The sequence below is a fragment of the Kryptolebias marmoratus genome, linkage group LG3 (assembly GCF_001649575.2).
Source record: "Kryptolebias marmoratus isolate JLee-2015 linkage group LG3, ASM164957v2, whole genome shotgun sequence".
NCBI classification, from domain to species: Eukaryota; Metazoa; Chordata; class Actinopteri; order Cyprinodontiformes; family Rivulidae; genus Kryptolebias; species Kryptolebias marmoratus.
Genome location: NC_051432.1, coordinates 8,249,206 through 8,274,833, shown reverse-complemented (window position 1 = coordinate 8,274,833; position 25,628 = coordinate 8,249,206). Strand labels below are relative to the sequence as shown.

Here is a 25,628-nt window from a genome sequence, read left to right as displayed (position 1 = left end):
GAGGATGCTCTAAAATCAGTCAACAGTGCAAAGTCAAATTCAGACGACACAGAATCTGGGGACAATGCTCTGCAGCTGAATGACTTATCCACTTCAAAGTCTGACACAAGCGACTGTGGAGACTCTGCTCGGTTCTCATCAAAGAGAGTTTCCAAACACAAATCAGCTTCATCCCAGTCTGATAAAATGGATTCTGGCGTAAACAACCTGCTGCCTGGCTGTTGCACGCTGTAATCAATATGAGAACAACCAAACTGAGGAACAGGTGAGTCAGGCGATAGGGGCCGAAGATCTGTTTGAGACCCCACTGACTCAGGTGAAAAAGGTCTTACATCCAAAAGCCAGTCTTCCATCAAGGTAGGACTACTTGGCTTTTCCAATGACCTCAGGCTTGACAAAGGCTCAGTTGGTTTTTCAAAGGTAAGACCTCGCACAACTTCAGCATATGTAAGAGGTCTGGCAGCAGTCATCACTGATGATGCAGATAAAGCTATGCCTGAGTATTTAGCCTCAACACTTGAAGGAAGTGAATCTGGCGAATCTGCTCTGTTCTCATCAAACATGTCTGTCAGACAAAGGTCAAAATCTTGCTCATCTGATAATACCAACAGACGTGATGCTGGTCTATTTTCCGAATACTCTAAGTAATAGTTACACTGTTGACCAAGTGTAGTGAAAGAAGACAAGAGCTGTCCTTCAGCAGATGCCACAGATTCTGGTGAGGATGCTCTAAAATCAGTCAACAGTGCAAAGTCAAATTCAGACGACACAGAATCTGGGGACAATGCTCTGCAGCTGAATGACTTATCCACTTCAAAGTCTGACACAAGCGACTGTGGAGACTCTGCTCGGTTCTCATCAAAGAGAGTTTCCAAACACAAATCAGCTTCATCCCAGTCTGATAAAATGGATTCTGGCGTAAACAACCTGCTGCCTGGCTGTTGCACGCTGTAATCAATATGAGAACAACCAAACTGAGGAACAGGTGAGTCAGGCGATAGGGGCCGAAGATCTGTTTGAGACCCCACTGACTCAGGTGAAAAAGGTCTTACATCCAAAAGCCAGTCTTCCATCAAGGTAGGACTACTTGGCTTTTCCAATGACCTCAGGCTTGACAAAGGCTCAGTTGGTTTTTCAAAGGTAAGACCTCGCACAACTTCAGCATATGTAAGAGGTCTGGCAGCAGTCATCACTGATGATGCAGATAAAGCTATGCCTGAGTATTTAGCCTCAACACTTGAAGGAAGTGAATCTGGCGAATCTGCTCTGTTCTCATCAAACATGTCTGTCAGACAAAGGTCAAAATCTTGCTCATCTGATAATACCAACAGACGTGATGCTGGTCTATTTTCCGAATACTCTAAGTAATAGTTACACTGTTGACCAAGTGTAGTGAAAGAAGACAAGAGCTGTCCTTCAGCAGATGCCACAGATTCTGGTGAGGATGCTCTAAAATCAGTCAACAGTGCAAAGTCAAATTCAGACGACACAGAATCTGGGGACAATGCTCTGCAGCTGAATGACTTATCCACTTCAAAGTCTGACACAAGCGACTGTGGAGACTCTGCTCGGTTCTCATCAAAGAGAGTTTCCAAACACAAATCAGCTTCATCCCAGTCTGATAAAATGGATTCTGGCGTAAACAACCTGCTGCCTGGCTGTTGCACGCTGTAATCAATATGAGAACAACCAAACTGAGGAACAGGTGAGTCAGGCGATAGGGGCCGAAGATCTGTTTGAGACCCCACTGACTCAGGTGAAAAAGGTCTTACATCCAAAAGCCAGTCTTCCATCAAGGTAGGACTACTTGGCTTTTCCAATGACCTCAGGCTTGACAAAGGCTCAGTTGGTTTTTCAAAGGTAAGACCTCGCACAACTTCAGCATATGTAAGAGGTCTGGCAGCAGTCATCACTGATGATGCAGATAAAGCTATGCCTGAGTATTTAGCCTCAACACTTGAAGGAAGTGAATCTGGCGAATCTGCTCTGTTCTCATCAAACATGTCTGTCAGACAAAGGTCAAAATCTTGCTCATCTGATAATACCAACAGACGTGATGCTGGTCTATTTTCCGAATACTCTAAGTAATAGTTACACTGTTGACCAAGTGTAGTGAAAGAAGACAAGAGCTGTCCTTCAGCAGATGCCACAGATTCTGGTGAGGATGCTCTAAAATCAGTCAACAGTGCAAAGTCAAATTCAGACGACACAGAATCTGGGGACAATGCTCTGCAGCTGAATGACTTATCCACTTCAAAGTCTGACACAAGCGACTGTGGAGACTCTGCTCGGTTCTCATCAAAGAGAGTTTCCAAACACAAATCAGCTTCATCCCAGTCTGATAAAATGGATTCTGGCGTAAACAACCTGCTGCCTGGCTGTTGCACGCTGTAATCAATATGAGAACAACCAAACTGAGGAACAGGTGAGTCAGGCGATAGGGGCCGAAGATCTGTTTGAGACCCCACTGACTCAGGTGAAAAAGGTCTTACATCCAAAAGCCAGTCTTCCATCAAGGTAGGACTACTTGGCTTTTCCAATGACCTCAGGCTTGACAAAGGCTCAGTTGGTTTTTCAAAGGTAAGACCTCGCACAACTTCAGCATATGTAAGAGGTCTGGCAGCAGTCATCACTGATGATGCAGATAAAGCTATGCCTGAGTATTTAGCCTCAACACTTGAAGGAAGTGAATCTGGCGAATCTGCTCTGTTCTCATCAAACATGTCTGTCAGACAAAGGTCAAAATCTTGCTCATCTGATAATACCAACAGACGTGATGCTGGTCTATTTTCCGAATACTCTAAGTAATAGTTACACTGTTGACCAAGTGTAGTGAAAGAAGACAAGAGCTGTCCTTCAGCAGATGCCACAGATTCTGGTGAGGATGCTCTAAAATCAGTCAACAGTGCAAAGTCAAATTCAGACGACACAGAATCTGGGGACAATGCTCTGCAGCTGAATGACTTATCCACTTCAAAGTCTGACACAAGCGACTGTGGAGACTCTGCTCGGTTCTCATCAAAGAGAGTTTCCAAACACAAATCAGCTTCATCCCAGTCTGATAAAATGGATTCTGGCGTAAACAACCTGCTGCCTGGCTGTTGCACGCTGTAATCAATATGAGAACAACCAAACTGAGGAACAGGTGAGTCAGGCGATAGGGGCCGAAGATCTGTTTGAGACCCCACTGACTCAGGTGAAAAAGGTCTTACATCCAAAAGCCAGTCTTCCATCAAGGTAGGACTACTTGGCTTTTCCAATGACCTCAGGCTTGACAAAGGCTCAGTTGGTTTTTCAAAGGTAAGACCTCGCACAACTTCAGCATATGTAAGAGGTCTGGCAGCAGTCATCACTGATGATGCAGATAAAGCTATGCCTGAGTATTTAGCCTCAACACTTGAAGGAAGTGAATCTGGCGAATCTGCTCTGTTCTCATCAAACATGTCTGTCAGACAAAGGTCAAAATCTTGCTCATCTGATAATACCAACAGACGTGATGCTGGTCTATTTTCCGAATACTCTAAGTAATAGTTACACTGTTGACCAAGTGTAGTGAAAGAAGACAAGAGCTGTCCTTCAGCAGATGCCACAGATTCTGGTGAGGATGCTCTAAAATCAGTCAACAGTGCAAAGTCAAATTCAGACGACACAGAATCTGGGGACAATGCTCTGCAGCTGAATGACTTATCCACTTCAAAGTCTGACACAAGCGACTGTGGAGACTCTGCTCGGTTCTCATCAAAGAGAGTTTCCAAACACAAATCAGCTTCATCCCAGTCTGATAAAATGGATTCTGGCGTAAACAACCTGCTGCCTGGCTGTTGCACGCTGTAATCAATATGAGAACAACCAAACTGAGGAACAGGTGAGTCAGGCGATAGGGGCCGAAGATCTGTTTGAGACCCCACTGACTCAGGTGAAAAAGGTCTTACATCCAAAAGCCAGTCTTCCATCAAGGTAGGACTACTTGGCTTTTCCAATGACCTCAGGCTTGACAAAGGCTCAGTTGGTTTTTCAAAGGTAAGACCTCGCACAACTTCAGCATATGTAAGAGGTCTGGCAGCAGTCATCACTGATGATGCAGATAAAGCTATGCCTGAGTATTTAGCCTCAACACTTGAAGGAAGTGAATCTGGCGAATCTGCTCTGTTCTCATCAAACATGTCTGTCAGACAAAGGTCAAAATCTTGCTCATCTGATAATACCAACAGACGTGATGCTGGTCTATTTTCCGAATACTCTAAGTAATAGTTACACTGTTGACCAAGTGTAGTGAAAGAAGACAAGAGCTGTCCTTCAGCAGATGCCACAGATTCTGGTGAGGATGCTCTAAAATCAGTCAACAGTGCAAAGTCAAATTCAGACGACACAGAATCTGGGGACAATGCTCTGCAGCTGAATGACTTATCCACTTCAAAGTCTGACACAAGCGACTGTGGAGACTCTGCTCGGTTCTCATCAAAGAGAGTTTCCAAACACAAATCAGCTTCATCCCAGTCTGATAAAATGGATTCTGGCGTAAACAACCTGCTGCCTGGCTGTTGCACGCTGTAATCAATATGAGAACAACCAAACTGAGGAACAGGTGAGTCAGGCGATAGGGGCCGAAGATCTGTTTGAGACCCCACTGACTCAGGTGAAAAAGGTCTTACATCCAAAAGCCAGTCTTCCATCAAGGTAGGACTACTTGGCTTTTCCAATGACCTCAGGCTTGACAAAGGCTCAGTTGGTTTTTCAAAGGTAAGACCTCGCACAACTTCAGCATATGTAAGAGGTCTGGCAGCAGTCATCACTGATGATGCAGATAAAGCTATGCCTGAGTATTTAGCCTCAACACTTGAAGGAAGTGAATCTGGCGAATCTGCTCTGTTCTCATCAAACATGTCTGTCAGACAAAGGTCAAAATCTTGCTCATCTGATAATACCAACAGACGTGATGCTGGTCTATTTTCCGAATACTCTAAGTAATAGTTACACTGTTGACCAAGTGTAGTGAAAGAAGACAAGAGCTGTCCTTCAGCAGATGCCACAGATTCTGGTGAGGATGCTCTAAAATCAGTCAACAGTGCAAAGTCAAATTCAGACGACACAGAATCTGGGGACAATGCTCTGCAGCTGAATGACTTATCCACTTCAAAGTCTGACACAAGCGACTGTGGAGACTCTGCTCGGTTCTCATCAAAGAGAGTTTCCAAACACAAATCAGCTTCATCCCAGTCTGATAAAATGGATTCTGGCGTAAACAACCTGCTGCCTGGCTGTTGCACGCTGTAATCAATATGAGAACAACCAAACTGAGGAACAGGTGAGTCAGGCGATAGGGGCCGAAGATCTGTTTGAGACCCCACTGACTCAGGTGAAAAAGGTCTTACATCCAAAAGCCAGTCTTCCATCAAGGTAGGACTACTTGGCTTTTCCAATGACCTCAGGCTTGACAAAGGCTCAGTTGGTTTTTCAAAGGTAAGACCTCGCACAACTTCAGCATATGTAAGAGGTCTGGCAGCAGTCATCACTGATGATGCAGATAAAGCTATGCCTGAGTATTTAGCCTCAACACTTGAAGGAAGTGAATCTGGCGAATCTGCTCTGTTCTCATCAAACATGTCTGTCAGACAAAGGTCAAAATCTTGCTCATCTGATAATACCAACAGACGTGATGCTGGTCTATTTTCCGAATACTCTAAGTAATAGTTACACTGTTGACCAAGTGTAGTGAAAGAAGACAAGAGCTGTCCTTCAGCAGATGCCACAGATTCTGGTGAGGATGCTCTAAAATCAGTCAACAGTGCAAAGTCAAATTCAGACGACACAGAATCTGGGGACAATGCTCTGCAGCTGAATGACTTATCCACTTCAAAGTCTGACACAAGCGACTGTGGAGACTCTGCTCGGTTCTCATCAAAGAGAGTTTCCAAACACAAATCAGCTTCATCCCAGTCTGATAAAATGGATTCTGGCGTAAACAACCTGCTGCCTGGCTGTTGCACGCTGTAATCAATATGAGAACAACCAAACTGAGGAACAGGTGAGTCAGGCGATAGGGGCCGAAGATCTGTTTGAGACCCCACTGACTCAGGTGAAAAAGGTCTTACATCCAAAAGCCAGTCTTCCATCAAGGTAGGACTACTTGGCTTTTCCAATGACCTCAGGCTTGACAAAGGCTCAGTTGGTTTTTCAAAGGTAAGACCTCGCACAACTTCAGCATATGTAAGAGGTCTGGCAGCAGTCATCACTGATGATGCAGATAAAGCTATGCCTGAGTATTTAGCCTCAACACTTGAAGGAAGTGAATCTGGCGAATCTGCTCTGTTCTCATCAAACATGTCTGTCAGACAAAGGTCAAAATCTTGCTCATCTGATAATACCAACAGACGTGATGCTGGTCTATTTTCCGAATACTCTAAGTAATAGTTACACTGTTGACCAAGTGTAGTGAAAGAAGACAAGAGCTGTCCTTCAGCAGATGCCACAGATTCTGGTGAGGATGCTCTAAAATCAGTCAACAGTGCAAAGTCAAATTCAGACGACACAGAATCTGGGGACAATGCTCTGCAGCTGAATGACTTATCCACTTCAAAGTCTGACACAAGCGACTGTGGAGACTCTGCTCGGTTCTCATCAAAGAGAGTTTCCAAACACAAATCAGCTTCATCCCAGTCTGATAAAATGGATTCTGGCGTAAACAACCTGCTGCCTGGCTGTTGCACGCTGTAATCAATATGAGAACAACCAAACTGAGGAACAGGTGAGTCAGGCGATAGGGGCCGAAGATCTGTTTGAGACCCCACTGACTCAGGTGAAAAAGGTCTTACATCCAAAAGCCAGTCTTCCATCAAGGTAGGACTACTTGGCTTTTCCAATGACCTCAGGCTTGACAAAGGCTCAGTTGGTTTTTCAAAGGTAAGACCTCGCACAACTTCAGCATATGTAAGAGGTCTGGCAGCAGTCATCACTGATGATGCAGATAAAGCTATGCCTGAGTATTTAGCCTCAACACTTGAAGGAAGTGAATCTGGCGAATCTGCTCTGTTCTCATCAAACATGTCTGTCAGACAAAGGTCAAAATCTTGCTCATCTGATAATACCAACAGACGTGATGCTGGTCTATTTTCCGAATACTCTAAGTAATAGTTACACTGTTGACCAAGTGTAGTGAAAGAAGACAAGAGCTGTCCTTCAGCAGATGCCACAGATTCTGGTGAGGATGCTCTAAAATCAGTCAACAGTGCAAAGTCAAATTCAGACGACACAGAATCTGGGGACAATGCTCTGCAGCTGAATGACTTATCCACTTCAAAGTCTGACACAAGCGACTGTGGAGACTCTGCTCGGTTCTCATCAAAGAGAGTTTCCAAACACAAATCAGCTTCATCCCAGTCTGATAAAATGGATTCTGGCGTAAACAACCTGCTGCCTGGCTGTTGCACGCTGTAATCAATATGAGAACAACCAAACTGAGGAACAGGTGAGTCAGGCGATAGGGGCCGAAGATCTGTTTGAGACCCCACTGACTCAGGTGAAAAAGGTCTTACATCCAAAAGCCAGTCTTCCATCAAGGTAGGACTACTTGGCTTTTCCAATGACCTCAGGCTTGACAAAGGCTCAGTTGGTTTTTCAAAGGTAAGACCTCGCACAACTTCAGCATATGTAAGAGGTCTGGCAGCAGTCATCACTGATGATGCAGATAAAGCTATGCCTGAGTATTTAGCCTCAACACTTGAAGGAAGTGAATCTGGCGAATCTGCTCTGTTCTCATCAAACATGTCTGTCAGACAAAGGTCAAAATCTTGCTCATCTGATAATACCAACAGACGTGATGCTGGTCTATTTTCCGAATACTCTAAGTAATAGTTACACTGTTGACCAAGTGTAGTGAAAGAAGACAAGAGCTGTCCTTCAGCAGATGCCACAGATTCTGGTGAGGATGCTCTAAAATCAGTCAACAGTGCAAAGTCAAATTCAGACGACACAGAATCTGGGGACAATGCTCTGCAGCTGAATGACTTATCCACTTCAAAGTCTGACACAAGCGACTGTGGAGACTCTGCTCGGTTCTCATCAAAGAGAGTTTCCAAACACAAATCAGCTTCATCCCAGTCTGATAAAATGGATTCTGGCGTAAACAACCTGCTGCCTGGCTGTTGCACGCTGTAATCAATATGAGAACAACCAAACTGAGGAACAGGTGAGTCAGGCGATAGGGGCCGAAGATCTGTTTGAGACCCCACTGACTCAGGTGAAAAAGGTCTTACATCCAAAAGCCAGTCTTCCATCAAGGTAGGACTACTTGGCTTTTCCAATGACCTCAGGCTTGACAAAGGCTCAGTTGGTTTTTCAAAGGTAAGACCTCGCACAACTTCAGCATATGTAAGAGGTCTGGCAGCAGTCATCACTGATGATGCAGATAAAGCTACGCCTGAGTATTTGGCCTCAACACTTGAAGGAAGTGAATCTGGTGAATCTGCTCTGTTCTCATCAAACATGTCTGTCAGACAAAGGTCAAAATCTTGCTCATCTGATAATACCGACAGACGTGATGCTGATCTATTTTCCGAATACTTTAAGTAATAGTTACACTGTTGACCAAGTGTAGTGAAAGAAGACAAGAGCTGTCCTTCAGCAGATGCCACAGATTCTGGTGAGGATGCTCTAAAATCAGTCAACCAATCAGTCAACAGTGCAAAGTCAAATTCAGACGACACAGAATCTGGGGACAATGCTCTGCAGCTGAATGACTTATCCACTTCAAAGTCTGACACAAGCGACTGTGGAGACTCTGCTCGGTTCTCATCAAAGAGAGTTTCCAAACACAAATCAGCTTCCTCCAAGTCAGATAATATGGATTCTGGTGTAAACGACCTGCTGCCTGGCTGTTGAACGCTGTAATCAATATGAGAACAACCAAACTGAGGAACAGGTGAGTCAGGCGATAGGGGCCGAAGATCTGTTTGAGACCCCATTGACTCGGGTGAAAAAGGTCTAACATCAAAAAGCCAGTCTTCCATCAAGGTAGGACTACTTGGCTTTTCCAATTGTATCAAAGACAAAACATCTTGTAACTCCAATGAATTTAGGCTNTGACAAAGGCTCAGTTGGTTTTTCAAAGGTAAGACCTCGCACAACTTCAGCATATGTAAGAGGTCTGGCAGAACTCAGCTTTGAGTATGTAGTTACAGAACTTCCTGAGTTCTTAGACGTCTCAATCAAAGGTGTGAGTTTTTCAAACATTTGGTTTATCTCTTCCCTACCTTCAACTTTAACTTTTGTGTTATCCTGTTTTAGTAAGCATGTATGACTTTCAGAGTTTGAATCAAAATCTTTTGGAAATTTCAAAATATATCTTGGTCTCTCTGACAACTCAAAAACCATTGGTTTAGGTATTTGCTTTAAAATGTGAGACACTTCTTTAGATTTTTTATGTTGCTTTTTATCTATGTATGAGCTCATTTGTGATGTGTCTTCATTACAATGCAACTGAATTTCACTTTCTTTTTTTCCTGCTTGTGGTTTACCAACCAAATTTTTATCTTGCTGATCCAATGAATCATTTTCAAACAATTGTGGTTCAAGTTTTGAATATCTATCAGTAATATAATTTTTAGTTATATCCTTTTTTGGTGTGGTGATTGAAGTTTTTTCTGGTCTAAAGTTACATGTTTTTTCTTTTTTCTTTTCACAGACTGAGTTCTCACTACAGACATGTTTGACATCTGAATTAATAAAAGTTTTAGCAACTGAATCAGTTGTTTGTGATTCCACTTTTCGTATAGCAGCCACTTTTGAATGTGATATATCTGTGCTTTTTTCACCTGACCAGTCATTAACAGATAATGAGGAAGTATTTATGTAGCTTGGTACAAACTCAATTTCTGGAACACGTTCCTTGACCTGGTAGTTTGAAACTGAAAAATCTGGTGGCAGACAGCCATGTATTCTTACAAATTCATGATGTACAGTAGAACCATAATCAGAATTACTGAATTCTTTAGTTAAAGGGTCATTTGGATACACATGGTCATTAGAAACCCTAGTGTGAGCATCAGACAACTCTACTGGTGTTGTTACATCTCCTCCAGAATAGAGTAAAAAATAATCACAGTACTGGCTCCTAAGTTGTGAGCGGGATGGTTCTGAGTATAAGAGATCAAGAAAAGAAAAGCTGCACTTAGAGGATTGAGATTCAGGTGAGAATGGTCGGAAATCTTGCTCTGATCCACGAGAAGTTGTAATTAAGTCAAGTGAAAAGGTTCTTCTATCAGGAGAAACATCTATAAAAAACATTTCATCATGTTCGATATCTGATCCCACAGGTGAAAATGCTCTGCTCTTTCCCTCTATATTTGCAATTTCAGGTGCAGTTTGATGATGTTCTGGTTGTTGACAGTCAGGCAACATTGACTTATACCTATCCCATGACTCAAAGGACTCTGAACAATAGGGAGCTTGAATTACAGGTATGGTAAACTTTTTTGAACTAATCACTTGTTTACAGTCATATGAATGTGACTGATACATGTGGGATTTATTATCAGTGTAATCTGTTGTAACTTCAGGTGAACTATATCTGTCAGACAGTAAAGAATATGCATGACTGTCTTCCCATATATTTGAATATTCTGCCGGTAAGACCCATTTTTCACCTGTTGGAGAGTCTGGTGACATTGCCCTATAATCACTAACTGACATGACAGATTCAGGAGATGACAGTCTAGGTGTGTTACTGTTTTTTACCCACATTTCTGTAGGGAAGAGATGCTTTTCACTAACTGGTGAAAATGAGCTATACTGTTCCTCAGACAGCAAAGAATCAGGGGTTAAAGGGCAATAATCTAGGAAAGTGGAAGGTAAAGTCTCTACCATTTTTATGTTTTCTTGTGGTACAAGATGGGTGAAAAAGCCCGATGTGGCAATCTCTGACTCAGGGAGGTAGGATGTCTTTGCCTCAGCTAGGACATTATTGCTGTCTGGATTTAGACACCATTTAGAGTACCTATCAGCTGAGTCACAAGCCAAGTGAGAAGAGCCACTGTCTGTAAAATGATGTGGTAAAATAGTCAGTACATCTGGTTTTATCATGCTGTACTTAGCTGCACCAATAATGGATTCACTTAACTGTGAATCATCACTGCCATCAATGTAGGGTATGTCTTTCAGATGCCACTCCTGCATGTGGACTTTTGCTTTTTCTTCGTTGCTTGACTTGAAAGATGTGAGTCCCACGTCCACATCTGAAACATGTTTGATCCTGTCTTGATCATAAGGAGTTTTGCAGAATTGGGCTGAGACCTCATGAGGACTCCCCTGAGAGTGCCTGCTTTTCTGAATTACATCTGTGTCATCTTTACTCATAGCCAGAGTTGGCTGATGATCCTCTGGTGCCATGGCTGATAATGTTGGATCATAGTGGCTTTTTAAAATGGTTTTGGCTGGTTTTGTATTGCCAAGCTGAAGTGTACTGTTGAACTCATCACAAAGTTCACTGAAGTCAGTTTCAGCTTTGTCTGACTCGGACAAGCTCTGGGTAAAGTCTCTGATATATATGGATGAGTGTAACGTCAGAGCTTCAGGTGACTGGCCTTGCTCATCTTCACAATCAGACTGCTTCAACTTTTGGCTGCAGTCATCTTTGACTGAAGGGCCACCTTGAAAGGACTTGTCACACCCTTGACCTTCAGCACTGGTGGAAATTTGCTGCTGTTTCACCTGAGTTGGTTGGCTTCCCAATACTGCTTCTTTTGAACTAAGTAGTGTACTTACTTGCTCATCTGAGTAGTCGTGACTTGCATGTTCTTGTGTATGTACATCTTCGGAGGTCCACAGGTTAGGGTTTAGCTCACTGCAAAAAAAAAAGAAAAAAAAGACATGACTCAGTAAGAAAATATGACTATCCATTTCATAATGCCATGTCTAACAAGTCTACAGGGAAACAATGTGCATCCAATTACCCAACAGTTTGCAGGGGGCCAATATGTTCAAAAAACTAACCTCCAGATAAGCACCTCCTTGCTTTTTTAATATACAATGACAATTCTGAAAAAGTTGGGATGTTGTGTAAATAAAACAACCTAAATTAAGTGCAATGTTGAGCAATATTGAGATTTTATGCTATCTGTTAGCACTTGAAACTGTATATCACAAGGCTGTATTCTTTTGATTTCAAAGCTATGGATTTTGACAGATATTACAATAACTGGCATATGACAGGTGGTGTCTACAGAAAATTAGGATTACATTATATGCCAGAAAATAGCTTATATTCATTGCTGAGATATGCTGAAGAGTCAAGAATCAATTCAAACAAGTAATTTACTGTGGGATCTCAAGCTCCTCCAACAAGTCTCCATGCACACTCTCTGAGTGGATTTGTCCTGCAGGCTCTGCCCATGAAGGAATATCCAGCAGGGAAGCAACTGAGAGGTCTTCTTCAGAAACAGCCGGGGGTGGTCTGCGGTCTGACTCAACCCTCCTCACAATTCTTGGGCTGTCTGCATCCTCCTGCACTGAAGATAGGGCTACTGAGACTGAAAGACAAACACAATGAATGAGAGCACAATCCAGCACAGATATAGAGCCTGGTGTTAGACAGAACAACAAAAAAGGTTTTACTACCTTCACTGTGATCCAGCGTCTTTTCTATCTCTGCATATGTCCGAGATGTTTGTTCTTGAACGGACTTGTTCATCTGGGTTTCAATAAGATGGACTATGTCCATGCGGTTTATCTTAGTTAGCCTCTTAATCAGACAGTCCTCTGTGAAAGACAATATAACTTCAGTTCAACATAACACATTTCAAATTATATGAATTATTCCATAGGCTATATGAATGTTCAATAATTTGAGGCTACATCTGCTTAAATATAATTTTATTTTAAGTTCATATGAGTTGTATTGTAAACAATCTATCAGCAGAAGTGTAATATAATGTTAAGCATGTTTCCTTATGGGGACACATTTGAAGTTGATTTGTGTTTGAAATAATTTTTCAGCCTAGCACTATCAATGTATGTCTAAAGTCAGACCATGTTTCTTTTTACAACTATTCTATGTTAAACCTCCTTGTTAGTATAAGAGACCAGAAAGCCAACACTTGCTCTAATAAATCATTTTGCAGTGTACAGAGGTGATTGTAATTTATGCTGCAAGATGTCACTTTATCCTAAACATTAGACTTTTAAAAAAAGCTTAACAATTTTTTGTCAGTGTTCAAAATGATAAAATACATGATCTTGCACATTCAGTACAGTGAGCATAAGTGTGATGGTGTATTAAAAAAGGAGGTGGATTACTGCTCTAGAAAAAAAATCAACTGAAGAAATTAAGGAAAAATGCAAAGAACTTCAAAATGTTTCTTCAGGTGGATCAACAATAGCCCAGAACCATTACAGTCAAGGCAGAAGAAAACAGAGTGTCACAAGCATGTAGCAAGTGATAAGACCAGATTATTTAGCCAAGGTGGCTTTCATTGTGAAAACAACAAGAAGGTGCCCATTTGTTTGTGATTGATTTAAAAAATTTAAAAATATTGGCTGCAGATGTAGCCCAAAGTACTGGACGAACATAAGGTGGCATATTATATCTTTAAGGACCAAAAGGAAATGACCTGTAGCATGTTTGCCTTCCCGTTCGACCCAGCGCTGCAGCAGAGCATGGCTCTGCTCTTGTAGAGAATTAGGATTCTCTGTTCTCACTTGCTGAATATCATCTTGTCCAAACTCCAGTTCTCGGGCCAGTTCTGAGTGATGAATAGCAAAGAAAAATTTAATGACACAGAAACAGCCACACACTGTATAGTGTGTTTGTTGTTACAAATATACAGTATTTTTATATATGGTATTCCATCAGTTTTGCTCTTTAACCAGTATACTTAAACAAGTGCAGTATATGTTACTTTTGTCTACATGCAAAATTTTAAATTTAACATCATAACACTTAATAACTGTGGTTAAAAAAGTAAATAATGTGACAGTTTACCGGTCCAGCTGAAGCCAAGAAGATCAGCAATGATTGCTAATGTCTCCTCTTTCCTGTCAGCATCATCCTGCCAGTCAGCTAAAAAAACACCATCAAAATAAACCGGACCAAAATAAAATTTAACTTGATCTCTGCCTGTTCAAGAATAAATGTCAATAAACATATGCCACATTTTTCATGTTGCAGGTAAATGTCACGTCAAACATACTTAAATTTGAATGATATTGAAGACTCTATGCTATAGGCTGTAAACTAAGAGAGGATATGTGATGTCTATGGATGATAACACAGGTTGGGTTTGAGTGGAGTTGTTTTGCTTATGGACAATCACCACCTGTTCACAACAAATACAACATGCCTTTTAATCATTAGTGTAAGCAATGTTGTTATTGTGCTGATTAATATTCGTGCTTGCAATTAGTTGATTAATATTAGTAAACGTGAATTACTGATTATTGTAATTCCAACAGTCAGTACCAAGGTTTTTAAATTCTTCAAGTAAAATTGATATTCATCCTTAAGATTTCCTTTACACACCTGAGATAAAGCAATAATATCACAAAATTTAAAACATAAATACCCACATGCACAGACACATGGACAATAAATATACAAAACAGTACAAGATGAAAGAAAGCAAATCCTAACATCAACACAACAATACATGAGTAATGGACTTTCTGTAAATCTTTGAAAGAGAAAAAAGGATTTTTCTGCTAAGGAGAGGAGAGAGCAAAAGCCCGTTGTAGGTCTGGCCATACCTGATGTACATTCTGGAGATTGCTCATCAACGATTCTCTGCATCTGAGTTTCCACTGTGTCATCCCAAGCAGGCCTGGATTCAAAAACATCCTCTGTCCCGCAAGATGGATGCACGGCTGGCAACTGACCATCAGAGTCGGAACTATGTGAGGCTGGAATGTCATATGTAAAGATAACCGAATCTGGACTCACGTGGCTTGAGCTGCTCATATCAGTCTCCAAAGACCTAACAGGTGTTTCTATAGTGACAGAGAGTTGGATGTCTGTTTTTAGGGAAGAGTGTGTAGAAATCATATCAACCGAGGGGTTTTCTTGCATTGTGGCAGTAATGTCAGAGGGTAGTATGTTGGCCACATTAGAGGGCTGGCTACTCTCAGAATTACTTCTCCCTTCTTTATTAGTTGGCTTACTTGTCTTGCTAGACTCAGATCTACTTCTACGATTGAAGGTTGAGCTTTTTTCTACTTTTCTACAGACCTGAGCAGGCTCTGATATCTGTGGACCTTTCATTGATCTTTGGTCTGTAATTGTGAAGCCTGGTTTGATTGCCAAGGGTGGGGGTAAATCCTGATTATATGTCAGATTTCCAGACTTCGCTGCTGGCAAGGTCATTTCTATGACTGAGCACTGGTCTTCATCTTCCTCAAACTCATCATCATCTGAGGAGGAAGAGTCTGAGGAACTGTTCTTTTCTGGGCATACCAAATGGCCAGCTGCTGATGTGTCTGACTGAAGATCAGCTATTGTGGAATCCAGATAGTCTAGTCCAAGGCTTTCAAGACTTTTAGAGTCAGTTTGAATGTTTATGAGACTCTTCAATGGACTGTGAATGTTTGTAAGAGTGCAGAGATCATCTTTTTTAGGTGGTTCCTCATGTTCTGACATTTTGAAAGAGGTTTCAAGAGTTCCATACTTGGGGTTAGTAATTATATCACACTGTTCTTCAGTTAGCTGTGATTTGGGGGTCCTTTGAATGGTTGAATCTGAGATATGATCACTAGTCTGTAAAGTTAAAGATTTTGCTTGAGCTTCTTGAGATGCCTCTGGCACAACTTCATCAACTGGGTGCTCTCCAATATGAAAAAAATCATATCTCCCCTCTTCTTCATCATAAGTTCTTCTAGTCATGTCAATGGCTCCACCTCTGGTCATTTCAAATAGCTTTCCCTCCTGAAACTCAAAAGGATTAGGGCTTCTCCCATCACTTGTTGTTTCAATTATTGTTTTTTCTGGTGTTTTTTGGCCCTCTGCAGGGTCAAGATGGATTTGTTCCTCAGCTCCAGCCTGTGTCGTGAGGACATTGCTGTAACTCTCACAGTCTGTCACATCCTGTTCTGCTTGTGGTTCGCTGACAAATTCTGAACCTTCTGTCAAAAGCATCTCAACTCCTGTCTCACCATGTGAACAGTACTCCTCTGTCATAGAGGTGGGACAATCCGTGTCCACAGCTGAGGAATACACATCATTTGTCTTGCCTTGGCTTTCTGCTAACAGGGGCTCAGAAACGTCACCATCTTCATCAGCATCCTTTATGTGACTTTCAGCCAAACACAGAGAATCATCAGTTGACTGAGAAGTTCCAAATCCAAACTGAATTTCTGTCTTGTCCTTGCCTGAACCATCTGTTTCCTTATTAGGGTCTTGAGAGTGAAAGCTTTCTGTTGCATCTGTTTCAGAACTGATGTGTAGTGCACCTTGTGAGGAAGACTGTTCAAGTGGTCTAAATTGTAGATCTATCTCATCACCATCCTGATCATCTGTCTCAGATAGTGTAGTGTCATCTAAAGGTTTGTCTGTCTTCATTTTGGACTCCTGTTCCATTTCTTCAAAAGTTTTGATCTTCACAGCTATTTTAAACATCTCCTCTTCTGGCGTGAATTGTTTAGTGACGTCGTTATTTTCATCATCGATAATATCAAGCGAGTCTTGCCTGATGAGCATGTGAAGACTCTCATTTGAGGATACATTATCAGTAACTCTGTCTGTGGAGTAGGAATTCCTGTCCATTTGAGTGATCTCAGTGTTATTTTCTTGCTTATCCTCTTCACATTCATCTGTGTAAATATTTTTGTCATACGCAAAACATGCTTTGAGTTGGGAAGAATAATCTTCATACACAGCTGTCCTAACTGGCATCTGAAGTTCTGTCTCCTTTAATTCAATAGGACTACCTTCAAGAGAGTCCTGACATGGAGATTCGTTGGTAGGACTAGGTTCAATCGAATCTGGGGATTTCTTTGAAGATCTATCTTCCATAAGAGGACTTGATTCCAATGAATCATGATGACATGATTCTTTATCTGAATCATCAAATCTTTCAGTGTCAAGGTTTTCTAAATCAGTTGGTCGTTGTGCTGCACTATATGTACTTGAAAGTTGTGACAAATCATGTGTTTTGAGAAGTGAATGTGAAGCATCTGCAATGGCATCTCCATGATCAATTTTATCATCAGTCGTTGTTGAATATGTCTTTGCAATGTCCATAGTCCCTTCAGTAGATTCAGTAAAATGCATTGCTGCTTTTTGTGAGGTGCTAGATACACTCTCCTTAGATAGGTTTCTCTCATTTTCATCAGAGCATGTCAGCTCTCTACTTTCCTTAGCCTCAGTTTCATTGACATCAATATTGTCAAAAGTTGCATTTTCTTTGGAAATCATACAGTCTTTGTTAGAGAATGTATGAATGGCTTTTGTCAATATTGTTTCTTTACAGCTCTCACAGGCTAGATCCTCTTCTGATTGGCTTTGTGTTCTGATTGGTCTTTCTTTGAGATAGTTATCTAGATCACTACTGAGATGTGACAACATGCCTGACATATTCTTCTCAGTTGTAGATGGTTGTTGAAGTGAATGTCTCTGAACATAAACTTGTTGGAATAAAGTCTCCAAAACTGAGCTTGTTGCTTGTTCTGTGGCTCTCACTTCATTAGTCTGTAGGCTTTGTTTAGGGTCTTTTTCCATCATCTTGTCTTCTAACTTGTTCCTGGCCAGTCTTACTTCTATACAGCTCTCATGAACAAGATCCTCCTCTGATTGGCTTTGTATTGTGACTGGTCTTTCTTTAAGATATTCCTCAAGGTCACTACTGAGATGTGACAACATACCTGACACATTCTTCTCAGTTACTGACTGCTGTGGTCTTTCAATGTGAACTTGTTCAAATGGAGTCTCAGAAATTGGATATGGTGTTTGTTCTTTAACTTGTATTTCATCAGTCTGAAGCTTTCCATCTGCACTCCACCTGTCCTCTACATCATCACTTGAAAGTATTGTTTCTTTGCAGCTCTCATAGACTAGATCCTCCTCTGACTCGCTTTGTTTTGTCTCAGGTCTATCTTTGAGGTATTTATCTATGTCACTACTGAGATGTGACAACATGCCTGACATGTTCCTCTCAGTTGTATCTGGTTTTTGGAGTTCTTGTCTCTTAATGTAAACCTCTTGGAATGAAGTCTCCAAAACTGAACCTGATGGTTTTTCTGTGACATCCACTCTATCAGTCTGAAGGTATTCGTTAGTTTCATCTTCCATCTTGTCAACTACATTTTCTCTGGCAAGTGTAACTCCTATGCAGCTCTCGTGGACAAGATCCTCATCTGAATGGCTTTGTTTGATCACAGGTCTTTCTTTGAGATATTCCTCAAGGTCACTACTGAGATGTGACAACATACCTGACACATTCTTCTCAGTTACTGACTGCTGTGGTCTTTCAATGTGAACTTGTTCAAATGGAGTCTCAGAAATTGGATATGGTGTTTGTTCTTTAACTTGTATTTCATCAGTCTGAAGCTTTCCATCTGCACTCCACCTGTCCTCTACATCATCACTTGAAAGTATTGTTTCTTTGCAGCTCTCATAGACTAGATCCTCCTCTGACTCGCTTTGTTTTGTCTCAGGTCTATCTTTGAGGTATTTATCTATGTCACTACTGAGATGTGACAACATGCCTGACATGTTCCTCTCAGTTGTATCTGGTTTTTGGAGTTCTTGTCTCTTAATGTAAACCTCTTGGAATGAAGTCTCCAAAACTGAACCTGATGGTTTTTCTGTGACATCCACTCTATCAGTCTGAAGGTATTCGTTAGTTTCATCTTCCATCTTGTCAACTACATTTTCTCTGGCAAGTGTAACTCCTATGCAGCTCTCGTGGACAAGATCCTCATCTGAATGGCTTTGTTTGATCACAGGTCTTTCTTTGAGATATTCCTCAAGGTCACTACTGAGATGTGTCAACATACCTGACACGTTCTTCTCAGTTACTGACTGCTGTGGTCTCTCAATGTAAACTTGTTCAAATGGAGTCTCTGAAATTGGATATGGTGTTTGTTCTTCAACCTGAATTTCATGAGTCTGCAGGTCTCCCTTTGCACTTGCAAGTACTGTTTCTTTGCAGATATCGTAGACAAGATCTTCCTCTGATTGGCTTTGTTTTGTCACAGGTCTTTCTTTGAGAACTTCATCTAGGTCACTACTGAGATGTGACAACATGCCTGACATGTTCTTCTCAGTTTTAGATTGCTGTATGTTTTTATCAATGCAAACTTCCTGGAATGGAGTCTCCAATGCCATACTTGATTTTTCTTCTTCTTTGATTTCAGCCAGTGTCTGTTGTTGTGTTTCTTCACTGAAGTCATCCTCCATATGAGTACTAGAGAATTTATGTCTGTTTATATCTTGACCAAATTTCTCCAAGACATCGTCTTCCAATGGAAGCCTACACTGGTCTAAGTTACTGCTGATCAGTGATGACATTCCTGACATCTCTTTTGTTTTTGTAGATGCTTCAAAGGAAGTTCTGTTTTCAACCAACTCCTTCTTCATATGGAGGTCTTTACTCACAGTTGCAAAGTTATTCTCTTCTTCCTCACCTCCTTTTACATTTTGAAGTACTAATTTTGCATAATCTGGTTCCTCTGTTATGTCACCTTCTCCTTCTTTTCCCCTTTCTTCATTCTCTTTTGTTTGACAAGTAATGGGTATGTTTTCTTTTTGTGGATCGGAGTCGTTAATGACTGACAAGTCTGTCGACAAATCTTTTACTGTTTTAGATGATTTGTCTTCTTTCACATTTTTTAAAGCCTTTTCTTCTGAGCCTGTAACTGCACATTCCTCTAACAATTCATGTTTGAAAATTTGTGTTGTTCCATCAAATACTGAACCTTTATTTTTATCAGAAATTGATGAGGGGATTTCTTCATTGATTCTCCTTTCCTGTTCTAACATCCTTTGTAAATCCCTTTCTGCTGCAGATCCCTGTTGAGATGTTTTCTCTTCAATCTGTTTTTTCTGAAGTAGTGATTGATTGATTTTGGTTACTGTGTCTTCAGTATCAATTGGTCTAAAGAACAGTTTGCTTTTACATTCAACTGTAGTTTTCTTATTTGCCTCACACATCGTCTCTTCTTGTACAGATAAGCTATACTTTTGATCTTTATGTTTACTGTAAGTAAACATGTCATTGGGTATGTGATGGGTTGTTGCGAGTCCTTCCGATTTCTCTACCTCCTCTGAGCTGGAGCTAGAAGTTCTCCTATCAGTGTCTGAGGATTCAGACAGTCCTTCATGCTTGAGACTATCAGGACTGTCATGACTTATGTCTCTCCCAAAACATGGACTGTACATTGAACCTCGATTTGTGTTAAAATCATCAGCCAAGAGCTCCTCTTCAGATGCCAGCCGCCCAAAGCTGCCATCTGCAACTGCTGGTCTTTGCGTGAACAGTTGATATTCAGGACTGTCCTCCAACTCAGCTTTTATGTCAGCACTAAAATCCTCAGAAGGTCTGCGATCGGGACTGATCTGAATTTCATCAAATGAACTCCTCATAGTGCTTAAAAAGGAACCTTCTGACTGCATCTCTTCTGAGCTCTTCCCTGATATTTTTGACTCTTCTGTTTCAGGGTTAACCCTTCTATCCTCAATTGGAATCCAATCGGCTTGTTTTTCTGTCTCTCTGAAATAAGTAATGTTTGAACTTTGCTGGAATTCATCAACCTTTTTAGTCTTTACGCTTACAGTTTGGGTGTCTAAACCCAATGCTTCCTTTGTGGTATTATCATTTTGTGTTTGGGACAATGTAATCACACTGTGTTTAGATCTCTGAATTTCTCCAGGGCTAACTGATTCAAGAAGTTCAGCTTTAGTTTTCAAAGAGTCCTGCCCTGTCTGGAATGTTTTCATTAGATCCTTGACAGACACAGAGGACTTCTCTGGCTCCCCTCTTCCAACTCTAACAGGTACAGGATCATTTTGAACTGCATCAGTAGACAGAGCTTTCTTTTCCAAAAGGGAATCATCTGAAAAGGCCAGAGATTCATCAAAATCTGGTTTGACAAAATGTGCTGGCTCATCTTCGAAGTTTGTGTAGTCATGAATGATGAAATCTTCTCTTGAACTCAGAATGGTCAGGCTCTGAGCTCCGTCTTGTGACTTTAGATCTTGTGGAGAAATTTGTACAGGTATCTTCATCTCTTCAGAAGTCTTAGATGCAGATATCAGTGATGAAATACAAGGAGCAATGGCTTTTTGTGACACAATGTCAGGGATGTCCTGCCCAGTTTGAAACATTTTCATTCGCTCTTTAACTGGCATTGTCTGTTTTTCTGGAAACTCACTCTCTCTCAACTCTTCGTCTGTGTTATAATTTATAATATCATACTGAACTGTATCTGCAAACTTGACTGTCTTCCCAGTGGAATGTTTTTCAGAAATCAGTTGTTTTTCTTCAGCATAATTTCTATCACTAGAGCTTGTTTTGCTACAATCCTTTACACCATCCGGCTGATGAAAAATGAAGGAGCTTCGTGTTTGGATCTTTGATTCTGGCTCATTTGTAGGACTCTGTTCAGTCTCTTGTGTCATCTGAGAATCTAGTGAGTGAGTTACTATTGTTTCAAAGTGAGAAGGTGGTGCTTTGTGTTCAAAAAGCCCAGATTTACATTTTGAGGGGTCTTGCCCTGTTTGGAATGCTTTCATCAGCTCAGTCACTGACATAGTCTCCTCTAATCTCTCTGTCTGAGATCTCGGGGATTTAGGGGACATGGGTACTCTGGGAAGTTCTGGCATGACTTCCTCTATTCTTTTTGTGGTGATGGAAGATTTTGGCTCATTTGTTAGATCTTTAATATGTTTTTGTATTTCCTCTTGTTCAACTGTGTTCTGTAATGTTTGAACTCTGTTCTTTATAGATCCTATAGGTGTCTCAATGACAAGAGGAGAAACTGGATACTCCATAGTTGATCTTTGCATGTCTTTCTGTTCAACTTTTTGTCTCTCCTCCTGTTCAACTTTGGTTTGTAAAGCTCTAACCCGTTCCTGTATAGACCCTACAGGTGTTTCAATAACTGAAGGAGACGTTTGAGGCTCAGTGACTGATTTTTGAATATCTTCCTGTTCAACTTTAGTCTGTACAACCTCAACTTTTTCTTTTACAGATCCCATTGGTGTCTCAGTGAATAGATGAGAAACTGGAGGCTCTGCAATAGATCTTTGCATTTCTTTCTGTTCAACTTTTTGTGTCTCCTCCTGTTTAACTTTGGCCTGTAAAGCTTTAACTCTTTCTTTTATAGTCCCAATGGGTGCCTCAGTACTTAGAGGATAAACTGGAGGTTCTACAACTGAGCTTTGTTCCACTTTGGTCTGCACAAGTTTAATCTTTTCAGACCCTATGGGTGTCTCACTACCTATGGAAGAAACTGGTTGCTCCACAATTGATCTTTGCATCTCCTTTTGTCCAACTTTTTGTGTCTCCTCCTGTTCAACTTTGGTCTGTAAAGCTTTAACTCTTTCCTTTATAGACCCTACAGGTGTTTCAATAATAAGAGGAGAAACTGGAGGCTCAGTGATGGATTTTTGCATCTCTTCCTGTTCAACTTTGCTCTGTACAAGTTTATCCTTTTCATACCCTATGGGTGTCTCACTACCTACGGAAGAAACTGGATGCTCCACAATTGATCTTTGTATCTCTTTTTGCCCAACATTTTGTGTCTCCTCTTCTTCAACTTTTGTCTGTAAAGTTTTAACTCTTTCCTTTATAAACCCTACAGGTGTTTCAATAATTAGAGGAGAAACTAGAGGCTCAGTGACTGATTTTTGCATCTCTTTCTGTTCAACTTTGGTCTTTACAAGTTTATTCTTTTCAGACCCTATGGATGTCTCAATAACTACAGAAGAAATCTGATGCTCCACAATTGATCTTTGTATCTGTTTTTGTCCAACTTTTTGTGTTTCCTCTTCTTCAGCTTTGGTCTGTAAAGCTCTGATTCTTTCCTTTATAGACCCTACAGGTGTTTCAATAACTAGAGGAGAAACTGGAGGCTCATTGAATGATTTTTGCATCTCTTCCTGTTCAACTTTAGCATGTTCAAGTTTATCCTTTTCATACCCTATGGATGTCTCAGTAACTACAGAAGAAACTGGATGCTCCACAATTGATCTTTGTATGTCTTTTTGCCCAACTTGTTGTGTTTCCTCTTCTTCAGCTTTGGTCTGTAAAGCTCTGATTCTTTCCTTTATAGACCCTACAGGTGTTTCAATAACTAGAGGAGAAACTGGAGGCTCATTGAATGATTTTTGCATCTCTTCCTGTTCAACTTTGGTATGTACAAGTCTATCCTTTTCAGACCCTATGGATGTCTCAATAACCACAGAAGAAAATTGATGCTCCACAATTGATCTTTGTATCTGTTTTTGTCCGAGTTGTTGTGTTTCCTTCTGTTCAACTTTAGTCTGTAGAACTTTGTCTCTTTCCTCTATGGCCCCTATAGGTGTCTCAGTAACTAAAGGAAAAACTGGAGGCTCTGCAACTGTATACTTTTTAGCTGTGGAGTTGTTCATTTCTTTCTGTCCAACCTTTTGTGTATCTTCCAGTTCAGCTTTAGTCTGTAAAGCTGAAATTCTTTTCTTTATAGATCCCATTGGTGTCAGAGAATCTGGAGGCTCGACAACTGATTTTTGCATCTTTTTCTGCTCAACTGTTTGTTTCTCCTCCTGTTCAACTTTGGCCTGTAAAGCTGTAACTCTTTCCCTTATAGATACTATGGGTGTCTGAGAAACTGGAGGCTCAACAGCTGTTCTTTGCATGTCTTTCTGTACAGTTTTTTGTGTCTCCTCCTGTTCAGCTGTGGTCTGTAAAGCTCTAACTCTTTCCTTTATAGACCCTATGGGTGTCTCAATACCTAGAGGAGAAACTGGAGGATCAATGCCTGAGAAGGCTGCAAGGCCACTCTCATTGAGAACAGTATCACCATCTAAAGACTCCTCAGAACTCACTCTTTCTAGTTCTCCCTCAGAGCTGCTACACCTAGAAAGCTCTCTGTCTCTAAGTTTCTTCCTGATAGGTTTTTTGATATTTGGGGGATGTTTGCTGTCACATGTTAAAGTAGCCTGCTCAGATCTGTTTTGTACAAGATCTTCCTGAGAACTATATGACCCAACAAGTCTGTGTTCTAGATGTTCTCCTGTACTAGCAGTACGTTTTGAGACCATAAGTCTACCGTTATCCATCTCAAGTTTTTTATTTTCTCCAACCTCTTCCAGATAATCTTTAAATTTTTCCCCAACAGCCAAAAACTGTTGTTCCTCCAACCCTCCTGCTCTAGCTTTCTCCTCATAAACGTCTGTAGGAAATGCTGCAGAGGTTCTGATGTCCGACATGTCTGACAGGAGGTCCGGACTTGCAAGAGTTGCGAGGTCAATGGGTTGGTTATTTCTCATGAAGAATGTCTCAGTTGACTCAGATTCATCATCTTCATTTTTAAAATAAGGTTTCGTAACCAAAAAGGGTAAATAACATAAGGGACAAATGAAGTGGGAAAGAGAGACACCAGAAAATGTTCAGCAAGACAATGCTATCAAAAATCCTTGTTTAGTTCACAGTGTAAGATGTAGAAGGTTGACAGGGGAAAGAAAAAGAAAGTCTAAAAAAGGCCAGAAAGATGACAAAGTCGTCCAGAAAAGACCGACAGGGGAGCAGAGCAGCTACAGCGTAAGCAAAGCCAATAGAAGTGATAAAAGGCAGGTAGAATGTGGACAAGAAAAATAACAATCTGATCTCTTTGCCTTGTTCTTTGCAGTCTTGATACAAAACATACAATTGTACGGAATGAAACAGAGAAACTTACAAACAGAACAAAGAAACATAAAAGACAACACAAATCTTCACAGGATAACAGACATAGTAATGTCTGGCTCAAAATAAAATACAAAAAAAGCATTTCTAGAAAGAAGCAGTGCACACTGAGCTCTAGGCTGAAAACTGTTGCAAATATTTCTTCGCAAATTTCACATCTTTTAGTATTTGTAAGTGATACTAGGTGCAACATATGACACCATATGTATGTTGTTTGAAAAGCAGTACTGAATTTTTATTTAAAGAAGTAGTTCAGACATTTTCAAGTGACATGCAGTCCGAAAGTTATGAACAATTAATATCTTGCCTGATATAAACAGCTTTGAGAACAGCCTCTGCTTGGAGAAACTGAGTTTAGCTCTGACCCGACCGACAAAGTGACGACTAGTGTAAATGCAGACAAGACCAAAGTGGATTGCTGCTGTTTTAAAGCATCCCCAATCTTCAAACTTTAGCAGTTTGTGTTTAGGATTGATTTATTTGATAGGGACAATGGACATTAATTAACTTCACTGTAAATGCACCAGAACTTACCAAGAGGCTGTTTTTCATCTGTTGTCCCTGGACAGCATGTAAATGCTTTTTTTTTTTTTTTTTTTTACAAACTATTGCCCAGCCATCAATTTTGTATTATTTGGTTATTCAAAAAGAAAGTTCTCTGGTTATTTGCAAGGGCAAATAATGTCAGCACCAGCTAGCTGTAGCACTTCTCATGCAGCCTGGGGAACTTCTTTCAGTAATATCATAATATATATACCTGAAAAG

At 40.8% G+C, this 25,628-nt stretch overlaps 1 protein-coding gene across 17 annotated transcripts in view; it reads right to left on the bottom strand.

The window, feature by feature from the left end:
• ank2a (ankyrin 2a, neuronal) overlaps positions 1-25,628 on the bottom strand; it is an 89,756-nt gene that overhangs the window by 18,050 nt on the left and 46,078 nt on the right. For 16 of the 17 annotated variants that reach the window (XM_037974987.1, XM_037974989.1, XM_037974992.1 and 13 more), the window contains 6 exons: positions 14,734-24,480; positions 13,973-14,050; positions 13,602-13,733; positions 12,610-12,750; positions 12,311-12,521; positions 11,758-11,836 (listed from right to left, as the gene is read on the bottom strand). In XM_037974987.1, the coding sequence (XP_037830915.1) occupies positions 11,758-11,836; positions 12,311-12,521; positions 12,610-12,750; positions 13,602-13,733; positions 13,973-14,050; positions 14,734-24,480 (10,388 nt within the window). The remainder of the gene's footprint in view (positions 1-11,757; positions 11,837-12,310; positions 12,522-12,609; positions 12,751-13,601; positions 13,734-13,972; positions 14,051-14,733; positions 24,481-25,628) is intronic. The other variant, XM_037975000.1, reaches the window with a different exon arrangement.